The 17,919-nt window shown below is 41.3% G+C and overlaps 2 protein-coding genes and 1 long non-coding RNA gene across 3 annotated transcripts; 1 reads left to right on the top strand and 2 right to left on the bottom strand.

Annotated features, from left to right (window-relative positions):
• Positions 1–292: 292 nt before the first annotated feature.
• Positions 293–2,606, bottom strand: LOC118415220. Its single transcript, XR_004831090.1, has 3 exons — positions 2,476–2,606; positions 2,162–2,266; positions 293–1,686 (listed from the first exon to the last, which is right to left on the bottom strand). It is a non-coding gene; the product is annotated as an uncharacterized LOC118415220 (long non-coding RNA).
• A 466-nt stretch (positions 2,607–3,072) lies between these two features.
• On the bottom strand, positions 3,073–4,726 carry LOC118416114. Its single transcript, XM_035821187.1, has 3 exons — positions 4,560–4,726; positions 4,208–4,310; positions 3,073–3,945 (listed from the first exon to the last, which is right to left on the bottom strand). The coding sequence occupies exons 1-3, from the start codon at positions 4,604–4,606 to the stop codon at positions 3,469–3,471; spliced, it is 627 nt and encodes a 208-aa protein (XP_035677080.1). The 5' UTR covers positions 4,607–4,726; the 3' UTR covers positions 3,073–3,468.
• A 346-nt stretch (positions 4,727–5,072) lies between these two features.
• On the top strand, positions 5,073–17,106 carry LOC118415778 (sugar phosphate exchanger 3-like). The gene is made up of 17 exons (XM_035820595.1): positions 5,073–5,222; positions 5,680–5,794; positions 6,405–6,497; positions 6,929–6,960; positions 7,341–7,392; positions 8,004–8,149; positions 8,587–8,683; positions 8,989–9,073; positions 9,470–9,541; positions 10,002–10,120; positions 10,752–10,893; positions 11,349–11,450; positions 11,700–11,747; positions 12,254–12,405; positions 12,922–12,993; positions 13,163–13,299; positions 14,422–17,106. The coding sequence occupies exons 1-17, from the start codon at positions 5,137–5,139 to the stop codon at positions 14,423–14,425; spliced, it is 1,554 nt and encodes a 517-aa protein (XP_035676488.1). The 5' UTR covers positions 5,073–5,136; the 3' UTR covers positions 14,426–17,106.
• Positions 17,107–17,919: the final 813 nt, after the last annotated feature.

Genomic DNA, 17,919 nt, shown 5'->3' with positions numbered 1-17,919 from the left:
TGTCAATTGCTCTGGTCCATTTATATCTAAACTTATGTAAGATGGAGGCATGTAAGAATTGACATTAAGGTAAACACCCTGTAAGGCCTAGGTCACAATTGCCATCCCGGGGCCCGACCGGGTAGCTTTCGGGAGGGAAAAGAATGATATAAAGGACATCAAAATACACGAAATGTCAACATAAGATTCTTGGGAATTACATGCGTATATTTCTAGGTATACATTTTAATTTTTCGTTTCTTTAAACATCCCGGCCGGGCCCCGGTTTGGAAATGTGACCTAAGCCTAAGGCATTAGTTGTGTAACAACAATCAATATGCAGAATACGTGATGGGATATTTGATGTATCTGAGGAGGTTAAAAATCTTGATTTTTAACCCCCTTTATGTATCTGTACTGTTTTGGATTCACAACTTCACATGTTCCGATTTTGTCACATCAAAAGTTTGGCTAGTCATGGGTAGGGACAGAATTAACTGTCCAACTTTGTTAAAATTAATGTATAGTTGCATGGTGCTGGGAGTGTTACCCGTCTGCCAAGTTCACTGCACGCCAGGGAATTTTTACGTTCCTGGTTCTTTACAAGTGCTAACCGGGACGTCAGTAGTCAGAAAGATAGGCTGTCATAAAAGCAGTATGATAAGTGGGACCAATAAAACAGAGCCTTCTTGTGGGATGGTTGAAAAAGACCACGTTTATACTAATTTGTAATACCGATACAGCATAGATCACCATTAGATGATGCATTCTACGTACTAGTAGCACAATCTGTTTCATCGCTAACTTAAGCTAATCTGATGATCGTCAAACTTATGATCACTTATCTTTTCTTGTGCGAGCACGATTTCCAGTCTTATCCTGTCACAAAGTCTCCGACCTTTCCTCCCAGCCAATTGCCAACATAAGCTCCCATCGCCGCCCCCAACCCGGGGATGGGAATAGCCAGTTGCCCGAGGGCGGGCCCTATGTACCATGCGCCCAGGGACGCGCCCACGGCTGTGCCCACGGCCGTGCTTCCGGCCTTAACCACACCTTTCCCAACTTCCCACTGCAAATCCGTCATTGATATCTCACCAGTCTTCCACTTTTCGTAGCTTGCTGACGCACGGGGACTAAACTGAACGACAACGTCGAGGGTCCTCCCCAAAGCACCAAGGATCTCACACAAACACCTCAAAGCGTATTTTCCCTTATCGCCTCTACCTGGGGGTATTAAGGCTTCCTCTACGTCACCAGCTGCCTCCCCTGCTAAAAGGATCCCAAGTACTTCCCCCAACTTTTCTCCAAAATGACCTCCAATCACTTTCCCAATCCCACCTGCAGGCACTAGACTGCCTACAGCCTTGCCGCCGGCCTTACCAAAAATCAAGAACGCCCTCCTGACCATATCACGTACAAATTTCGTATTTAGCAGACATGCGAGAATACAACTCAGAGCCATCAGCAATAATGTTGACCAACGCCCCTATAGCGTCGATTTTGTCCTTCCAATTTTGTAGTTCCGCAATACCAGCGCCAGAGGTTTCCTTCGATGCCCCCTTTCCGACATCGTCTTCGCTCTCCCTCTTTTCAAAGGTGCCGGCCGTGACGTCAGCGAAACTCAAAGCCAGCAGGCCAATAGCGATCAGCCACACCAGCGACATCGGTTTAGTCATTGTCGAGCAGTTGCTTTCTTTGTTTGTTGTTCTGTTGGAGCCAAAATGCAAACCTAACTTTAAATATAGCAGCTTTAGCCAGTTGTAATTTGAACTGGTCGTATACATGTAAGTTTGCAAACTTCAGTGCGCTACCACTACATCTGTCGTGTCACGTCTGTCAGCTTGAATAACAACAACAACAAAAAGAACTGATAGTAATGTCATAAAATGCCGCAGTCAGATAACTTTGATTTTTGTGTACAGTTTCCGTGAATGATTTCATCAGGTTGGCGAAGTAATGACTGAATCACAAAGTTTGCGTTATTCACAACCAAGGATTTACAACTGTGTGCTATTTCTTACGACGACAAGTTAATTGAATATCTTAATCGATCATGAACAATTTTTAACTAAGGATCTTATCTCATACAACACTAATATCACAGGGTCTGGTTTAATTTGTTACTCAGATACTGGATAATCACGGTCAAGGACATTATACACAAAGGCATTTGCAGGCTTACCTGAAAGGTGACGTGTCACTGTGGACGTGACAACTTATGTAGTGTGGCTCTACTGTGGTACGTGTGAAGACACCTGAGTGTGTAGATATCCGGGACAGCAGATACCTTACAAGTCAAGTACAAAAGGTTATAAGTACTTAAAAGCAGATTGAAAGTGAATGTGGACAGGAGTATTGAAATCAAAACCATGGCTGGTGGTCGAATTTTTTTCCAACACAAAGCGGGCAACATAGCATCAACATATACCATCGCGGGTTATGCAGACGAAAACTAAGTACGACGCAATTGATCACAAAATGAGTAAATGTAATTACCTTTCAAACACGAGAGACGTTGAGAGGCCAGGCAAGCAAGATATAGAACGGTTTATGAGCCTGTGCTTACTCCTTTACACTTCTCCTTCACAGAGGATAAACAACTGCGTGCTTTGTTGTGCAGGTGTGTTATTTGTCTGCAAAGTCACTCAGGGAGTTCCCCATAGTTTCGGTCAGGTGATAGCATGGATATGTAACGTTGCCTGAGTCTGGTGACGGTTCTGGGACATCGTTAGAGCTGACAACGATTCATTGAATGTTATTGATAACCTGACATTCTTGTAGCTGGAGCATTAATCACCAGATCATGAAAATTGGACATGTCTCTCTATATGTCTATTTCAAACTTACCTGTGTCCAAGAAACATTTTTATCAAAACAGATGGTACACACTATGGATCAGCATTCTGTAGTTTTTATTCGTAAACTATGAGTCCTATGAGGACTGCTTAGGGTTTTAGCAGGCATGTTAGTTTTGGTCAGGACCGCCAGGTGGTCTATTTTTCACGTTTTAGTTTATGGGAGTGACGTGACACCGAGTCATCCATATCATAACTTTGAACAGAATGGAGTCATATAAGAATGGACAGTGAGGCATACCTTTTCGCAAGTCTTTATTTCTGTGACAAGAATGGCAGAGTACTAGTATGTTTACAAAGGGTGCTGGAAACATCTAATATAAGTCATCGGTATACACATCATTGATCAGAGTGACAATTGCACAAAACATTCTTCTCCTTATCACTTGCTAAAACATGTCATGCAAGTTGTTATGGATAGTATCTAATTGTTCTGAAATCGGTGACTCAAACAGAAGAAATACAAACCTGTGACCGACTGGTATTTCGCTCTAAAATTGCCCTCCAATGGCAATGACAGGAAAAATTATATTTTAGTTAAAGCTATTATGTTCGTGATAGGTGATGCGTTTGTATGGTGACATATTGACTAAGGATTGTTTGATTAGTAACGGTATAGAATGTTAAACGCTTCTTACGCTATGAGTTTATAGCACGACGTAGCTGGCGTGAGTAAGGTGACTATGAGTTCTATCACAGCATCGCAGACCAGCTCCCCCATCTTACCGCCGATTTTAGCCCCTAGCCGCTTTCCCTGGGGAATGGGAACAAACGCACCAATGGTGGCTCCCACGACCTTTCCTCCCATCGAGCACCCACACATAACGACAGCTTTCCCAACTTTCCACATAAATTCTTCATATGATATCTCCCCCTTCTTCCACTTTTCGTATTCCGGTAAAACACGAGAGTAGAAGTTGTATACTTCTTTCTCAACGTCGAGGACCTCAGCCGCCTCCTCAAAGAAGTCCTCAAATGCCTCTTTTTTCTTGAAGCCGTCAGCCTTGACGAGGGTGAAACTCAGGCATGTAACCATAACGATCAGCCACACCAGTGACATGCATATGGGTTTGGCCATTGTTGCTGATTTGCTTTCCTTGTTGAGGGTGTTCTGTTGGGGCAAAAATGTAATCCTAACATTAGATTAGCCATGTGTAATTTGAGCTTTTCGTTTCGCTGTTCGTCATTAAACATAGATCTGTAACATATAACTTTTAATGCTTTATAGGACAAAAAAAGTCCTGTAGATCGGACATAACAGTTAAACAGTTTTGTGACTAGACAATGCGGCCTGGTTCAGTACTCCGCTCAGACTCGGGTTAGTCATAGGTCAAAGGTAAGTTTAAACATGTTCCACATATTTCACCGCTCACCTCAAAGGATTGAGACTCAAGGTGTGGCTCTCCTATGGTATGTATGGGCACCAAACATAAACGGACCATAAAATGTGGCCACAGGAAGGTCCTGGAACAGATCCTGTGTAAAGTAACAAAAGTTCGGTTACCTTAATCAGATGATTAGTGGATGAAGACCGAAAGATCGAAACCGTTGGTTGATCTTGGTTGATAGGTGTGTAACGTTAAAGCCCTTCGTGTTCGGACACACCCAAAAGTGACCCGAAAACTATTGTTACAAGTGCTAACTTGTTACACGTTTTTTCCAAATCAAATAAGGCGACAAAAACTTTAAGAAATTGCCTGAATGAAATTACAAGAAGTAATGTACCTTTCAGATTGAAGTTTAGCTGAGACCTGGGCAAGTACAGTCCGCATATGATGGTATGTAAGTTGGTACTTGATAGACCGGTTTTGTTGGTCAAGCTTGTTTGCTAGCCAAGCCCATGGGATTGCCAATAGTTTCGGTGAGATGATCACATGACCACATTACTAATCTCCAAGCAGATCCTACGGTGCCTTTAATATTATCAAAGGGGTCTCAAAGCTGGCCAAAAGGAGTCAGCTGACCTACTCTGGCTGGCTATACTCCTTGGCCAGCTTTGATACTATCTAATACCACAGGGAATCTGCTTGGAGATTATTCATTACTGCCATCGGATACCGGGTGTTTTGTCGTGCTCGGAGGGGTTTGCGGAAAATTTGTAGGATTTTAACTTGCTTTTATTTCAAGAATTGCGCATCACCCTTTGTAGCAAGTGAGCATCGACCTATTCGTACTCATACCCGGCATACCGTATTACTCGATGTTGCAGAGACGATTGAGCCAGACCCTTACATCTACTTGGAGATTGGCCGTACAGCGAAATAAAGGTTACTTGAGGTGATTGACCTTTATACCTTTCAAGATGGCGTCGATCAGCCAAATGTGGAGACAGTTGAAGTCAAAATACAGCATTTACCACGTCTTTGTGTTCTTGCTGACATTTTTCAGGTATGTAAATGGTAGAACCTATACTTAAGCTAAGACAAGCGCAGAAAACGTTGAAAACCAGGTACAAATTGACTGGCTGGTCGAGTCAAAATCTGGAAATTTTTTTATGGGGAGGGGGGATGATGTGTGGGACCCACCTGCTATGCATGTACAGTACATTTATTAATACAACAGCACCATGTCGAGTGGAGAAATAGACATTAAACAGGACATCGGCATCAACAATAACAATATAATGTATTGTCTCATCTTTATGCAATGCAATTGATCAGGTTGATCATTTTTTTGTTTCTGTTGGGCATGCAAGTAAAAAGCATACCACTTTAGTATAAAAGTTACTTCGGAATTATGAAATGACAGTGCTCTGGCAGTGGCGGCCCATTTTAGTGATCCAGATGATGTTGATGCTTTTATCATTTCAAATTTAGAAGAACAGTTTTCATATGCACATGTACAGCTATGCGTTCTTCCACGCCACAAGAAAAACCTTCAGTAACATCAAGACCACCATCTCCTCAGAGTGGACTCCCCAGTTCTGCAATGCTACAGAGCCATGTCTGCGGCCAGAGAAGGTGGGCTGTACAACTTGTGGCATCACATAGCATAATCACACTTTACAGGGTGTTTGGCTCAAAGCACAGAGGTCATTGGTTTGATCAGTTCCCTGATAATTGCTGAGATGTAGTGCCCTTTGGAATTATGGGAAAGGCAGTTTACACAAATTTCCTCACTTCACTCTTGTGAAAATGAGTAATTAGCTTTAGGGATGTCACTCAGATAGGGCGTTAAATGGAGGTCCTGTGTTTGAGGAGTGCCACACTTCAAGAACGTAAATGAACCCACTGAACTCTAAGTGTAAAAGAGTCCTTCCCAGTGTGAGTGGATCAATTAAATCTGTCCAGGTACTTCATTGTACTCTTTAGTACAAACCTGGTCTGATACCCCTGAAGGCAATTTACAGGGTATGCAATGCAAAGAAAAAAATCATCACTGGGTATTGTGCGTAGATGTTTAATAGACCCTCTGTTCTACCTGCTTTTGCAGGTCAGAACAGAATAACTGAACAGTGAAAGCCTCTAACAGTTCTTGTCCAGATGTATTTTATCAGGTGCCTTCACATTTGACACATGACCCACAATATGCAATGGTCCATAATAATAATAATAACAAGACTGATTTCAGATCTGGATGGCCCGCCACCTGTTTGACTCCAGCAGTGATGCTGAACCCTTCCTGGGCTGGCTGGACTCCACCTTCCTCATCTCCTACGCTGTGGTGAGCTTATGTTCTGGGCAATGTGGAGTTGTGAAGACTAATAACTTACTGTAAAATACAATTTATTGTAGAGCTAGAGGGATACCTTTGCAAGATAGTTGAACTTTTTTTCAAAAAGCTTCAGTTTTATGATTTTGGTTTTCTTTGTAAAGGTGTCATACACTCACAATTATCAAATTGAAAATGTTTTTAACCGTAATATGTAATAGGTTATCTGCTATTCTGGACTAGATGACACGGTGTTTACTTACTTTTGTTATGAGTCAACCTTTTGCAACAAAGAGGATCACTTTTTGATGTCAGGATGCCTGTAGCATCAATCATGATTGAATTATGTACAGTTACATATAAATTTCAGCTAATGTTAATTCTTCATGAAATAGCATCATTGTCAAGACCCTCTTGTTGATCACCCTTCTATTGTTTTTTAGGGTTTATACATCAGTGGTGTTCTTGGAGACAGGTGAGAGGTGGAACATGCATCCTTTTGCCAACTAATTTGAAAATAAAGGCTTTGGTTTATGAAGACAACTTCTTTATGAAGACAACTACTACACATTTAGTGACAACAATCAACAATTGACTAGGAGATAGTTGAAGTCGTGCATTGCAATACTGTTATTATTTATTTGTTTGTTGATGGTAACTTGTTTTAGCAAATTTAGCAGTCTATTAAAGTGCATAAATGTCATCATAGCAATCATTTGATCATTGTGCTGAGGCCAACTAGAAACTTTTTCCTACCACACTTAAATGCAATGAGCTTTCCCCTTTCCCCAATCCACGAACTAAATGGATTTACAGTACACAGTTGTAACTAATGGACGCACTCTTATGTAACAGGTTTGACATGAGGAAGGTGCTGTCCCTGGGGATGTGTCTGTCTGCTATTGTAGTAAGTATTGTTCTTAAACATTTACATGTAGTGTGATATTGCATTACCACTGTGACCAATGACCCCTGGATGCCCAATTTGTATTTCAGTGCACATTTCTAGCTCACTTCTTTTCCTTGTCATCAGTCTTCATCTTCTTGTGCTAAGCTTGCTACTTGTATATGTCCATCTGCAATCTGCAATCGATCCTTCCAGGAGCAGCCCTTGACCAATCCGATACTCACCCTCCTTTTGCTGGAGTGGAGAGTACCAGCCAATCATCTTGACTGTATCCAATGACGTGATTGGCTAGTGATTACTGGTCTGAGAAAATGTAGCGAAAAGGACGGATCTCAGTTCTGCTCACCAGGACTGTTGCTTGACTCATACAAGCAGCAGTCCATACTCTCCAAGCAGAGTTTTGGCGCCAGCTAGTTTTTTTACATGCTTAAGGCGTTTTGTCAGGTGTTCTATTTTGTTGAGATTTCTGCTTGTGGACATGAAAAAGACAGTACAAAATAGAACGCCAGAAGAAAATGCCTAAAATGTGAAAAAAAGGAGCCAAACCTCTGCTTGGAGAGTAGCAGTCCAGACATGAGAGGAAGGTTTAAGTGATGCCCCTGTTGTTTCAGGTGTTTGTGTTTGGGTGCCTGACAGAGTGGATCCATCTCTACAGCCAGCCAGTCTATGTCATCCTGTTTGTGCTGAACGGACTGCTACAGTCCACGGGATGGCCGTGTGTGGTCGCCATCATGGGAAACTGGTTTGGGAAATCAACGTAAGGCCGCCCTGTTTTGTGCACTACTGTAACTGTATCAAAAACTATCAAAAGCTAATGTTAACCTTTGTAGAGAATATATGCTGCTGTCATAATCAGATTTGTAGCAAACAGTGTCTACTTCATTTTCACCAAAAATGCATTGTCTATGTATAGTAGAAGCTAGTTAATTGCACAATGGATTACCACACACTTCTGTTAATTGCACGGAATCCCAAAGTCTCAAACTGGTCCGGTCCAGCAAGATCGCATTATTGACAATAATTGCAGGAAATACGCTGGCAAATACAGTGTGCAATTAAATGGCTTCTACTGTATCGATGTTTATTTTTTATATTGTTCACTTGAACAAGGTGGTTTGGTCCATTCTCTTCTAAGATGGAGCAGGCTGCTTTCTAATGGTCTTTCTGACGATGTTTGTATATCCTGACCCTCAGACGAGGCCTTGTCCTGGGTGCTTGGTCTGCCTGTGCTTCTGTGGGTAACATCATCGGAGCCTTGCTGGTGTCACAGGTTCTGGACTATGGTTATGAGGTAGGATGTCCTTCAGTGGCAAAGTCCCTGGAAAATCCAACTCTGTAATTTTTCAGTCTATGTTGTGATATTGTATTTCTTTGGTGAATTTGCAAACACAACTTCTTTGAATTTGATAACTTGTAGTCCTGCACAAACAAGAGGAAAATGCACACGCTGGACCTCTGACTGGCAGCTACAAATCCAGTTCCTTCTGTGGTTCCATGTAACATTCTCTGTGTTTTCTATATAATGTTGTCTTTGTGTGTAAGCATGTCGACCGATGATGATGATGATGATGAACGTTGTCTGTCCCTTTATTTCAGTACGCCTTTTTGGTGACATCAGCCGTGCTTTTTGCTGGAGGAATTATCAATTTTTTTGCCCTGGTGCCTTCTCCAAAGGAAGTTGGTTAGTAATGTTGTCCATACCTTACATCACACTTTCACAAACCATTTTTTTTGGTTATCATATGAATGACTGGTTGTCAGCACACGTAACATTACATGTATTTGATAATATCTTAATCAATTTTCTACCCTGTTCTTCTTGTCAAACTTTCAAGTGGTTGATATACTGTTAATCTTCATAAATTGAAGCATTCATGGTTTCATTTTAGCAGGTGTTGCACAAAATGATAACACTGCAAATATGTGTATTTGTGCAAATGTATTGTTTCAACCATAAACTTTAAATACCATGAATACCTATTTACCACTTTAACATCAAAATTAAATCCCTGTGAAAATAAACAAATTCACAGTAACCCTAGGTACACTTTGACTGACTCTCTTTTGTGATTGGCAGGTCTCCCAGAACCTGAGGATGGAGATGATGATGATGATGACAGTGAGCCCAGTGGTGAGGAGGATGAGAATGGTAATGTCATAACACCAGGACTAGTGTAAATGTTGTTTCTTTATAACAACTACTTGCCAAATTTGAGCAAATCTCGTAACTTGGAATGGGCACAAATTTGTGGAGACAAAGCTGTCAGGGTGAAAAAGATCATTTTTATAAATTACCAATGAAGAGAGCCTACTCCATAGCACTTTGTCCTCTATGGCCCTTTGTAGGTCTTTAGTATCTTGCAGGTTTGTACCACTATGTTGATTGTCTAAGAAGGTGATCACTCTATCAGGATTATCCCCTACCTCTTTTTCCTTTTATGAATTAGAAGTACATTTAGGCTCCCAGAGTACTAACATATTTTTGGCAACATATTTGAATGATTGTAACTAATCCTCTGGTAAGCTGTACACATGTGTGCTATGCTGGTAAAATTAAAAGACAACATTCCAAGCATGTGACTTTTGTCATCCTGCCCCCCTCCCCATAGGTGTCACACCGAGAACCCCACTAGTGCAGACTGACACTGACCCTCCCGTGACCTTCACACAGACACGCCCCCAGGCCATCAGCTTCTTCCAGGCCGTCCTTCTCCCCGGGGTCATACCTGTGAGTAAGGCAGGAGTCTCGCATGTCTTTGAAACATGCAAAATAGTAGTTTCAGGATCAAAAAATGATCAGCACATTTTTCAGTCAAACTTATCTTACTATTCCTCCATTGCTGATAACCAAAAAATGATAGCTTATTTTTCTTATACATTGGTTATGTATTAGGCAGGCAAAATAATCATTACCAGGAACATTTGTTAAAACTTGATCTTTTATTGAATTTTCTTCAAAATGATTTACTGTATTATGTATTTGACTACATCTTTTAGGTATCAGAGGACGTACCTAGGGACATTTGAAAATGCACAGCTTTCTTACACCAGATTAGGTAGATTATGTAGAAAATTGAAGAATGGTAATACATGTATTTGTTACTGTCTTTAACATTATTGTAAAACATTTTTTTTTATATAAGGTGTGCCACAAATAAGAGCTAACAATTTTGCCTGCAGTAAAACATATTAGATGCTGTGGGAAAATGAAGAAGTCATAAAGACTGGTGACAGCATTTGGAACATTTCAATGAGAATTAGGCCCCAAATCAGTATAGGGCTTTGTTTATACATATAAGCAGAAGGCCTGGTAGTATTTCTGTCGGACAGGCCATTTCTGAATGCTTTGCCTGTTCCAGTACTCCCTGTCCTACGCCTGTCTGAAGCTGGTGAACTACTCCTTCTTCTTCTGGCTGCCGTTCTACCTGCACTCCCAGTACGGCTGGAAGGAGACAGTCGCTGATGAGATCTCCATCTACTACGATGTGGGAGGGATCATAGGTAAGGAACTTTTTACAATTGTCACTGACGAACGATAGTGGATGCTATCTGAAATGTCTGACCATTTTCAAAATCATATCCAGCTGCTTGAGTAACTGCTTTTTGGCATATCTTATTACCTGGATGTCTACTCTTCATTGACAAATACCTACTACAATTGTTGCAAAATACAAGAATCATTTTGTACTTAAGCTGCAGGGTTTCATAAATATTGTGTAGAGTAAATAGGGTTTCACATCACAAGGCAAGGTATGTACGTACAGATTGATCCACAATTAGCAGTTCAACCAATGCTAGCATGGCAATTAGTGGTTTGACCAATCAAAGTGGCTGCATGTCCGTCAAGTATTTGCATTTTCATGTTTTTATTCTGCATTTCTACATTTTGACAGAGGTGGATGGGGAGTTTTAGATCATATTGAGTGCCTGCCATCATATAACTTTTTGTCCCACAGGAGGCATGATTGGCGGCTATCTGTCAGACCGTATGAAGAAGCGAGCCCCCACGGTGGTGACCATGTTGTTACTGGCCCTCCCCTCCCTCTGGGGCTACAGTGGTAGGTGCACTGTGGATTAATCTTTAAGTTAGTTCAAACCAATCTGCATCATCCAAGATTTTTTGTCAAACCTGTCTGTAGCAGTTGCTCAAGGGACGGGTACAAACACAGATTGCATACTTTTGTCACATTTAAATACCAATACAAGTAGTAAGAGGATTCTTTGTAAGCATAATAGTCAGTTGTAGAAAATAATAGTTTAAAGGGTTTGTTGAAAACAGTTCAATTGTAAATAATCTTTTTTTTCAGCTTCCCCAAACAACAAAACCATCAATGCCGTTCTTATGGCCGTAGCTGGTGAGTGCATTTGAATGTCTCCAGTGTACATTTGCATGTTGTTCGTTTGCATTTGGACAGGTTTTTGTGGAAGTCAGCTTTTCAGCCAATGGTAACTTTTACAGGGTATTAAACTCTGTGTATAAACCATAGGAAGAAAAAAATTCATCATAGTTCTTAGAACTGACGAAAACTTTTTAAAAAGCATCCTGAGATCTTTTCAAAGCATCCTTTGAAAGTATGTTGACGTAACGACTCCAGATTAAGTAAAGACATCTCAAGATTTAGCTCAAAATCTCAAGATGTTTGGAATGAATCTCAAGATTTGTCAATTTTCAGCAAAGCTTAAGGACACTCACTGGAGGTTATTATGTTCTATTGTGTAACATACATGTAGTTGTTCAAAAAAGTTTGTTTTTCACAAAATATCAGATATGTAGGTTTCAGCTGTAAAAAGCTACAGGTATTTGTCCAAAGTGCTCTGCTCCATCTAAAAACAAGCTGTTTTTATGCTTTCTCTTCCCCAGGGTTTTTCATCGGAGGTCCTGCCAACCTGATCAGTTCTGCCATCTCGGCTGACCTTGGACGACAGGACCTGATCAAGGGCAACAGCGAAGCCCTGTCCACGGTCACGGGCATCGTGGATGGGACAGGCAGTGTGGGGGCGTCTGTAGGACAGGTGGGAGGTCACAGTTGTTACATGGTAAAAATAAAGGTAGGCTATGGCTGTGGTGCGTTGATACACCCGATCCCTTGATCCCGGAAAGTTGAGCAACATGCAGTCGGGTCAGTACTTGGATGGGAGACTACCAGTTCTGCAAGGAAGACTGGGTACTGTAGCTGGGTCATACCAATGGAAGACTCTTAAAAATGGTTTTTACTTCTTTCTCTGCTAAGTGCTAAACACACTTCACTACCAGTGGACCTGCTGTAGTGCTTGCACCTATGTTTGGCCCAGGGCTTATATATAGTGGAGCCAAGCCCAATGCATATTCTGATCAGGGAGGTTGACCCCCTTATTCTGATGTATGGGCAACTTTTGCTTTTTAGCTCTTAAAACTAAAGGTAGTCCATTAGCTTTTGGAGGCTGTAGGAGCTGTATTTGTTATCCCGTGTCTAGGGCACAGTATTGAGTATCTGTAAGCCATATCAAGTACATGTGTATATAACAGTGCAAGTCTTTATTCTTCCCCAGATTGTGGTTCCTCTGCTTCACAAACAGCTACACCTGGACTGGCACTGGGTCTTCTACTTCTTCATACTGATGGTGAGTGTCTAGAAATCATCCTGACCTGCAAATTTCAGTTTTCTTCCTATCAAGTTCACTAAAGTTTTGCCACTCTTCCAGACCATAAATTGTGCAAACAGCCCAGCTGTGCCCTAGTGGGAAATATGACCCTTGCATAAGACTTGACCTTGTTGTTGTGTCTGTGCAGACGTTGCTGACCGCGGTGTGTATCCTGCCCCTGCTGGTGAGGGAGGTGCGCAGCATGAAGTGTTTCCTGAACTACCAGCTGAGACGGCAGGCGGCAGCCCTGGTACAGGACACACACAGGCCACACTCCCTCAACAGGTACATGCAATACACACAACTACAGGGCTAACCCATACTGTCATACATGTATCCTGCAGTCTTGTTAGCTTTTGTCCACTTAATTCCTGGCACAGGATACACACAGGGCAGACAGGCCCCATTCTCTCAACAGGTACATGCAACACACACAACTACAGGGATAACTCATAGCTATTCTCCAGGCAGATTTACCAGTGGCATAAGATAGTATCAAAGCTGGCTAAGGAGTACAGCTGGTCAAAGGGAGTCTTCAGCCTCTCTGGTAGCCAAACACACTCCTAGGCCAGCTTCATGCCTCTGGCAGCTTTTGATACTATCTTATGCTACTGTAGGATGTGCTTGGAGATTAATTCCTAGCCTGAATTCCAGGCTTGTTAGGTCTTGCCACTGAAGTTATGAAAGCACTTCATGAATACATTTTCAGAAGAGGACAGAATATGTTCCCGAATAGTTTCATTGTGGATCTTTGGGCCCCCCCGGGGATCAAAGTTGTTAATTGGATGCAGTCGCTCCCAGGGTCTAACCTACACGTGGGATCCCCACTCACTCCCGCCATCAGATCTTAGGGAGCAGGCTGCATCAGAGAGTCTCCGCAATTTCTTCTCCGTCACCTCCGTTCTTCCCTTCCTCCTTCCACCTTAATCATGGGGAGGACCCCAAAAAGAGTGAAGAAGTGCTCTGGTTGTGGCGAGCCGCTGTCTTGTCACAAGGCGGGCCAATACGGCAAGCACTGCCAGGGGGTTTCCAAGGATCCGCCGGCAGAAAAGCAGCCCATCGAGCTCGAGGACCCCAACCCTAAGTCTGCGATGGACGTCCTGGAACAACGCAAGGCGGAGTTGGAGAAGGCCATCGCGGAAGCGGAGCTTAGAAACGAGGTGGCAGCTCTTGAGAAGAGACTAGGGGCTCTGAAGTCAAGCGGTCCAACCCCCCCGTCAGGCGAGGCGAAGCAGACCGGCCCCAAAGTATCCACGAATACATGAATACATTTTCAGAAAAGGACAAAATATGTTCCCGAATAGTTTCATTGGGTTGGTTCTTTGTACACAACCAAGTGTTTTATTCAAGATTGACAAACCTACATGTACAGGCAGTAAAGTAATATCTATTGTCTTTGTCTTTCAGTTGAAGCTGGCTGACTCTAGAAGAAAGATGAAGTGCAATTTCAAGGAACCTTCCATTGTGGAAAACACTGTATATAGATATGTATATATTATTTTCCATTAACTTGCCAACTGCTGCCCACTTGCCAGGGACCCCTGCAGCAGTATAATCAATGTACTGGACCACTATTACAAGAAATGTAAATGACAAGAGCTTTTTTATAATGAGACATGGATACTTGTTCTCCTTAAAACCCTTAAACTGCCAAGCCCGGATATATCCGGCAACATATGCATGCCCTGTGTGCTGCACCCGGATACATCCGGGAAAGCGTATTTCACTGAATCGGCAGGTTTGCGTGCCTGTAGCACACAAGCCCCGGAAGTTAGGGACTTTGACCTTGTTCATGGGTTTCTTTTTGAAGGTCAGCGGCCAACCATGGCACTGATAGCAATTTAAAGGGCTGGAAGTCTGGCAGTTTAAGGGTTAAACTAATAAGCAGGGTAGTACGTGTGACTTACAAAAGCAGCCTGATTATGGTACTTTTTCAGAGGTCAATATTGTACATGAAAATAGTGATTTATGTACTACATGTAAATAGCAAATGTGCCAAACAGCAACTTTAGGTTAAAAAGTAATTGAGTTCATTTTTCAGTGAAAACTTACTTGACTTTATTTTTTAGATGATTGGTTATGTAAATTGGAATTGGTTATGTAGTAGATCCATGTTTGTTAATATGCAGGTAACAGACGTTAGCGTTTGTTACATTATCCTTGACCTTTTTCCTTTGAAATCATTTACAGTTTTGGCTACATCACTTGGGCATAAGAGGACATACCTTGGCACATTTAAAAAGTGGGCAAAGAAAACAGTTGTAGGAAGAGGTATGGGACATGAAATTCTAGTTTATTCTGAATGCAATGCACAAATTATAAAAAAATACAGGTTTGGTAGTGCTTATCTTACTAATGGGCTCGTAGTCACTGCGCCAACATACTGGACCAGAATTTAGATGTAATATACAAGTGACGTCGTTTCGGATATTCACCCCCATGTAATGCAATTACCTTTGTTACGTATCCAAACAATGGCCCTGTAAAAGTACATGTACTTCCATGAGCAAACATAGGGTCATGAAAATCATAATAGAAGGGGTAAAGCTTTCAACAAGCTAGCAATCCTGAACATACATACCATCACACATGATTGAAGATTGTGTCAGTACTTTAATGTGGTGTACTTTTGCTTTTTGCACTCTGTATACATATGTTACACAGGCATTTAAATGCAATCATCTAATGACAGTAACAACTAAACATAGCAGAAACTTTTGGCTTTGGCTATTAACAACCAAGGACATTTGAAACAACAGTTTTATGAAGGCAGTGTGCACAGTGGAAAAAAAAATTAACAGTCAAAGGCTCCGCTCCTCTACATTTCCAGTCAACAATCATATCCAATCTGTTTGTCTAGGATGAAGCAGATGTTACAATACAAATATCAGCTTATACAATCTTTTGTTATTTTCTTATTTGCCCATGCATCAAAGGCATTCACTGCCAGCAGTGGTGAACATTCTGACCATGACATTTGTACATGATCATGTCCATATTAGGAGAGGTTAGCTGACATTTACACAGCCATGCCACAATGTCTTTGCACACTGGTAAATTAAACTAGATAAAGCGATGTAGTTATGTCCCTTAAGGCACTACAATTAAGGTACAGAACTTGCCAATACCATACATACGAAACAGTCCATATCTGCTACATCAAGGACAACAAAATTGTGTTTATATGTCTGCAGCTTATACTAAGTTACTATTCTGTTTGAATCAATTTTTTCGTAACTTCAAAATTAAAAAAAATACCTTGAAAACCATAAGGCACTTTCTACTCATTGCACTTTGATTTGATTTGTGAATAATTTCCACATACTGTACAAAATTTGTTTTTTTACAAAGGCCTCAGATACAAAAAAAAAAAGAAGAAGATTTTCAAGGCATTTGAGTTTGTGAGAAGGGTCGAGTAAGAACTCTAAATCTTCAGAATGCCAGAAAAACAAAACACTGGTATTTAGGAACTAAAACAAAATGCAAACCTGTACAAGTGACTCTCTTTACATAAGGACCATCTGGACAAGGGGACCAGTTTTTGGTGGTTCCATATAATTACTTCTTTTTCCCATTGACACATTCAAATTTAGCATTAATAATCCTGTCTATAGTAACCAGCTGTCCACATAATGTAAATTTCATTAACCCCTTTGTGGACTTCTTGGGCAGTTTTGACTGTACCAGTAATACAACTGTTGACAAGGGACACAACCTAGATCCAACACTAAGAGTGAATAACATAATTCTAGTAATGTATTACACAATACAGTGATGATTGTCTTTGTATGGAACAGCCTTAGCAGGAGATACAGAACACCCAGCAATGATTGCTGATTATAACATTATGAAATAGGTTTAAACAAAAACTATCCATTCACGAATAGCTCAGTTCTGTAACTAGAGACTTAATCTTGACTTAGATGATGCCTCTGTATAATTCATTACCAACAACTGTATGTTTTAACAACGTCGCAAGACTTCTTAGTATAGTACTGTTTGCAACTGCTACATACAATTTACAAAGACATTCATAAACATTCCTTCACAAGGTTACATACTCTGGATATTATATACTTTAATTGTTATCCCCCAAAAATGAAGAAAAATAATAAAGACGATATTGTGTTTTTTCTTTTGACTCAAAAACGAATTTATCTATCTTGTTGAGTCCATGTACAAAAATTAATTTCCTTTGTTCACCCTGTTTGTTATATTATTACAAAATCTGCTAGAACAGTGGAAAATACTCGCTGGTCCTGCTTAGTTATCAAAGTCTTCAGTTTACAAACACTTCACAGTGAGAGACAGAAAAATACATCCTTTTGTTGAGTGGTATAGTCCTTATTTCAAAAGGAGAAGTCAGAGACTTACATTCCTTATAAAGCCCCGTCACAGTCAACAAGCTTTGGCTGTACTTGTTCATCACTAGAAGGTCAGAAAGTGTTAGAAACTCCAGCAAATTTCACCTAAAATACTGCGAACATCGGCCGATCTCTAACACTTGTGCGGTGATCGAGAGAACACCTGGCGTATTACTGCCGAAAATGTATTTTAGAGCTGGCAACCTTGCCCCTAAGTGATTTTCCTGCAGAGTGACAGTGCCTTAGGGCTTGGTCACAAACGTCGTGCGATTGTCGTACAATCACTAACTCAGGGCATTTTCTGGGAGCCCAATGCATGTGTCCTGCAAAGTTCAGCTGTCTTGTTACACAAAAGGCTGTCTACAATCCTTAGCAGTGGTTGGTTCTGTCACAGCCTGCAGGAACATCCTATAGCATCAAAATTGTATGACGATTGCACGACGTATGTGACCGTGCCCTTAAGAAGTTTTGCATAGAGAAAGTTTTGCCCTAAAGACAGGTTTGCTCTTATCCACGGTGACGGCTTTCTTCAGCCCGGGCC

This window comes from Branchiostoma floridae, chromosome 5 (genome assembly GCF_000003815.2).
Source record: "Branchiostoma floridae strain S238N-H82 chromosome 5, Bfl_VNyyK, whole genome shotgun sequence".
NCBI lineage: Eukaryota > Metazoa > Chordata > Leptocardii > Amphioxiformes > Branchiostomatidae > Branchiostoma > Branchiostoma floridae.
Note: the sequence above shows the minus strand (reverse complement) of the source record. Positions and strands in the feature narration are given on the sequence as shown.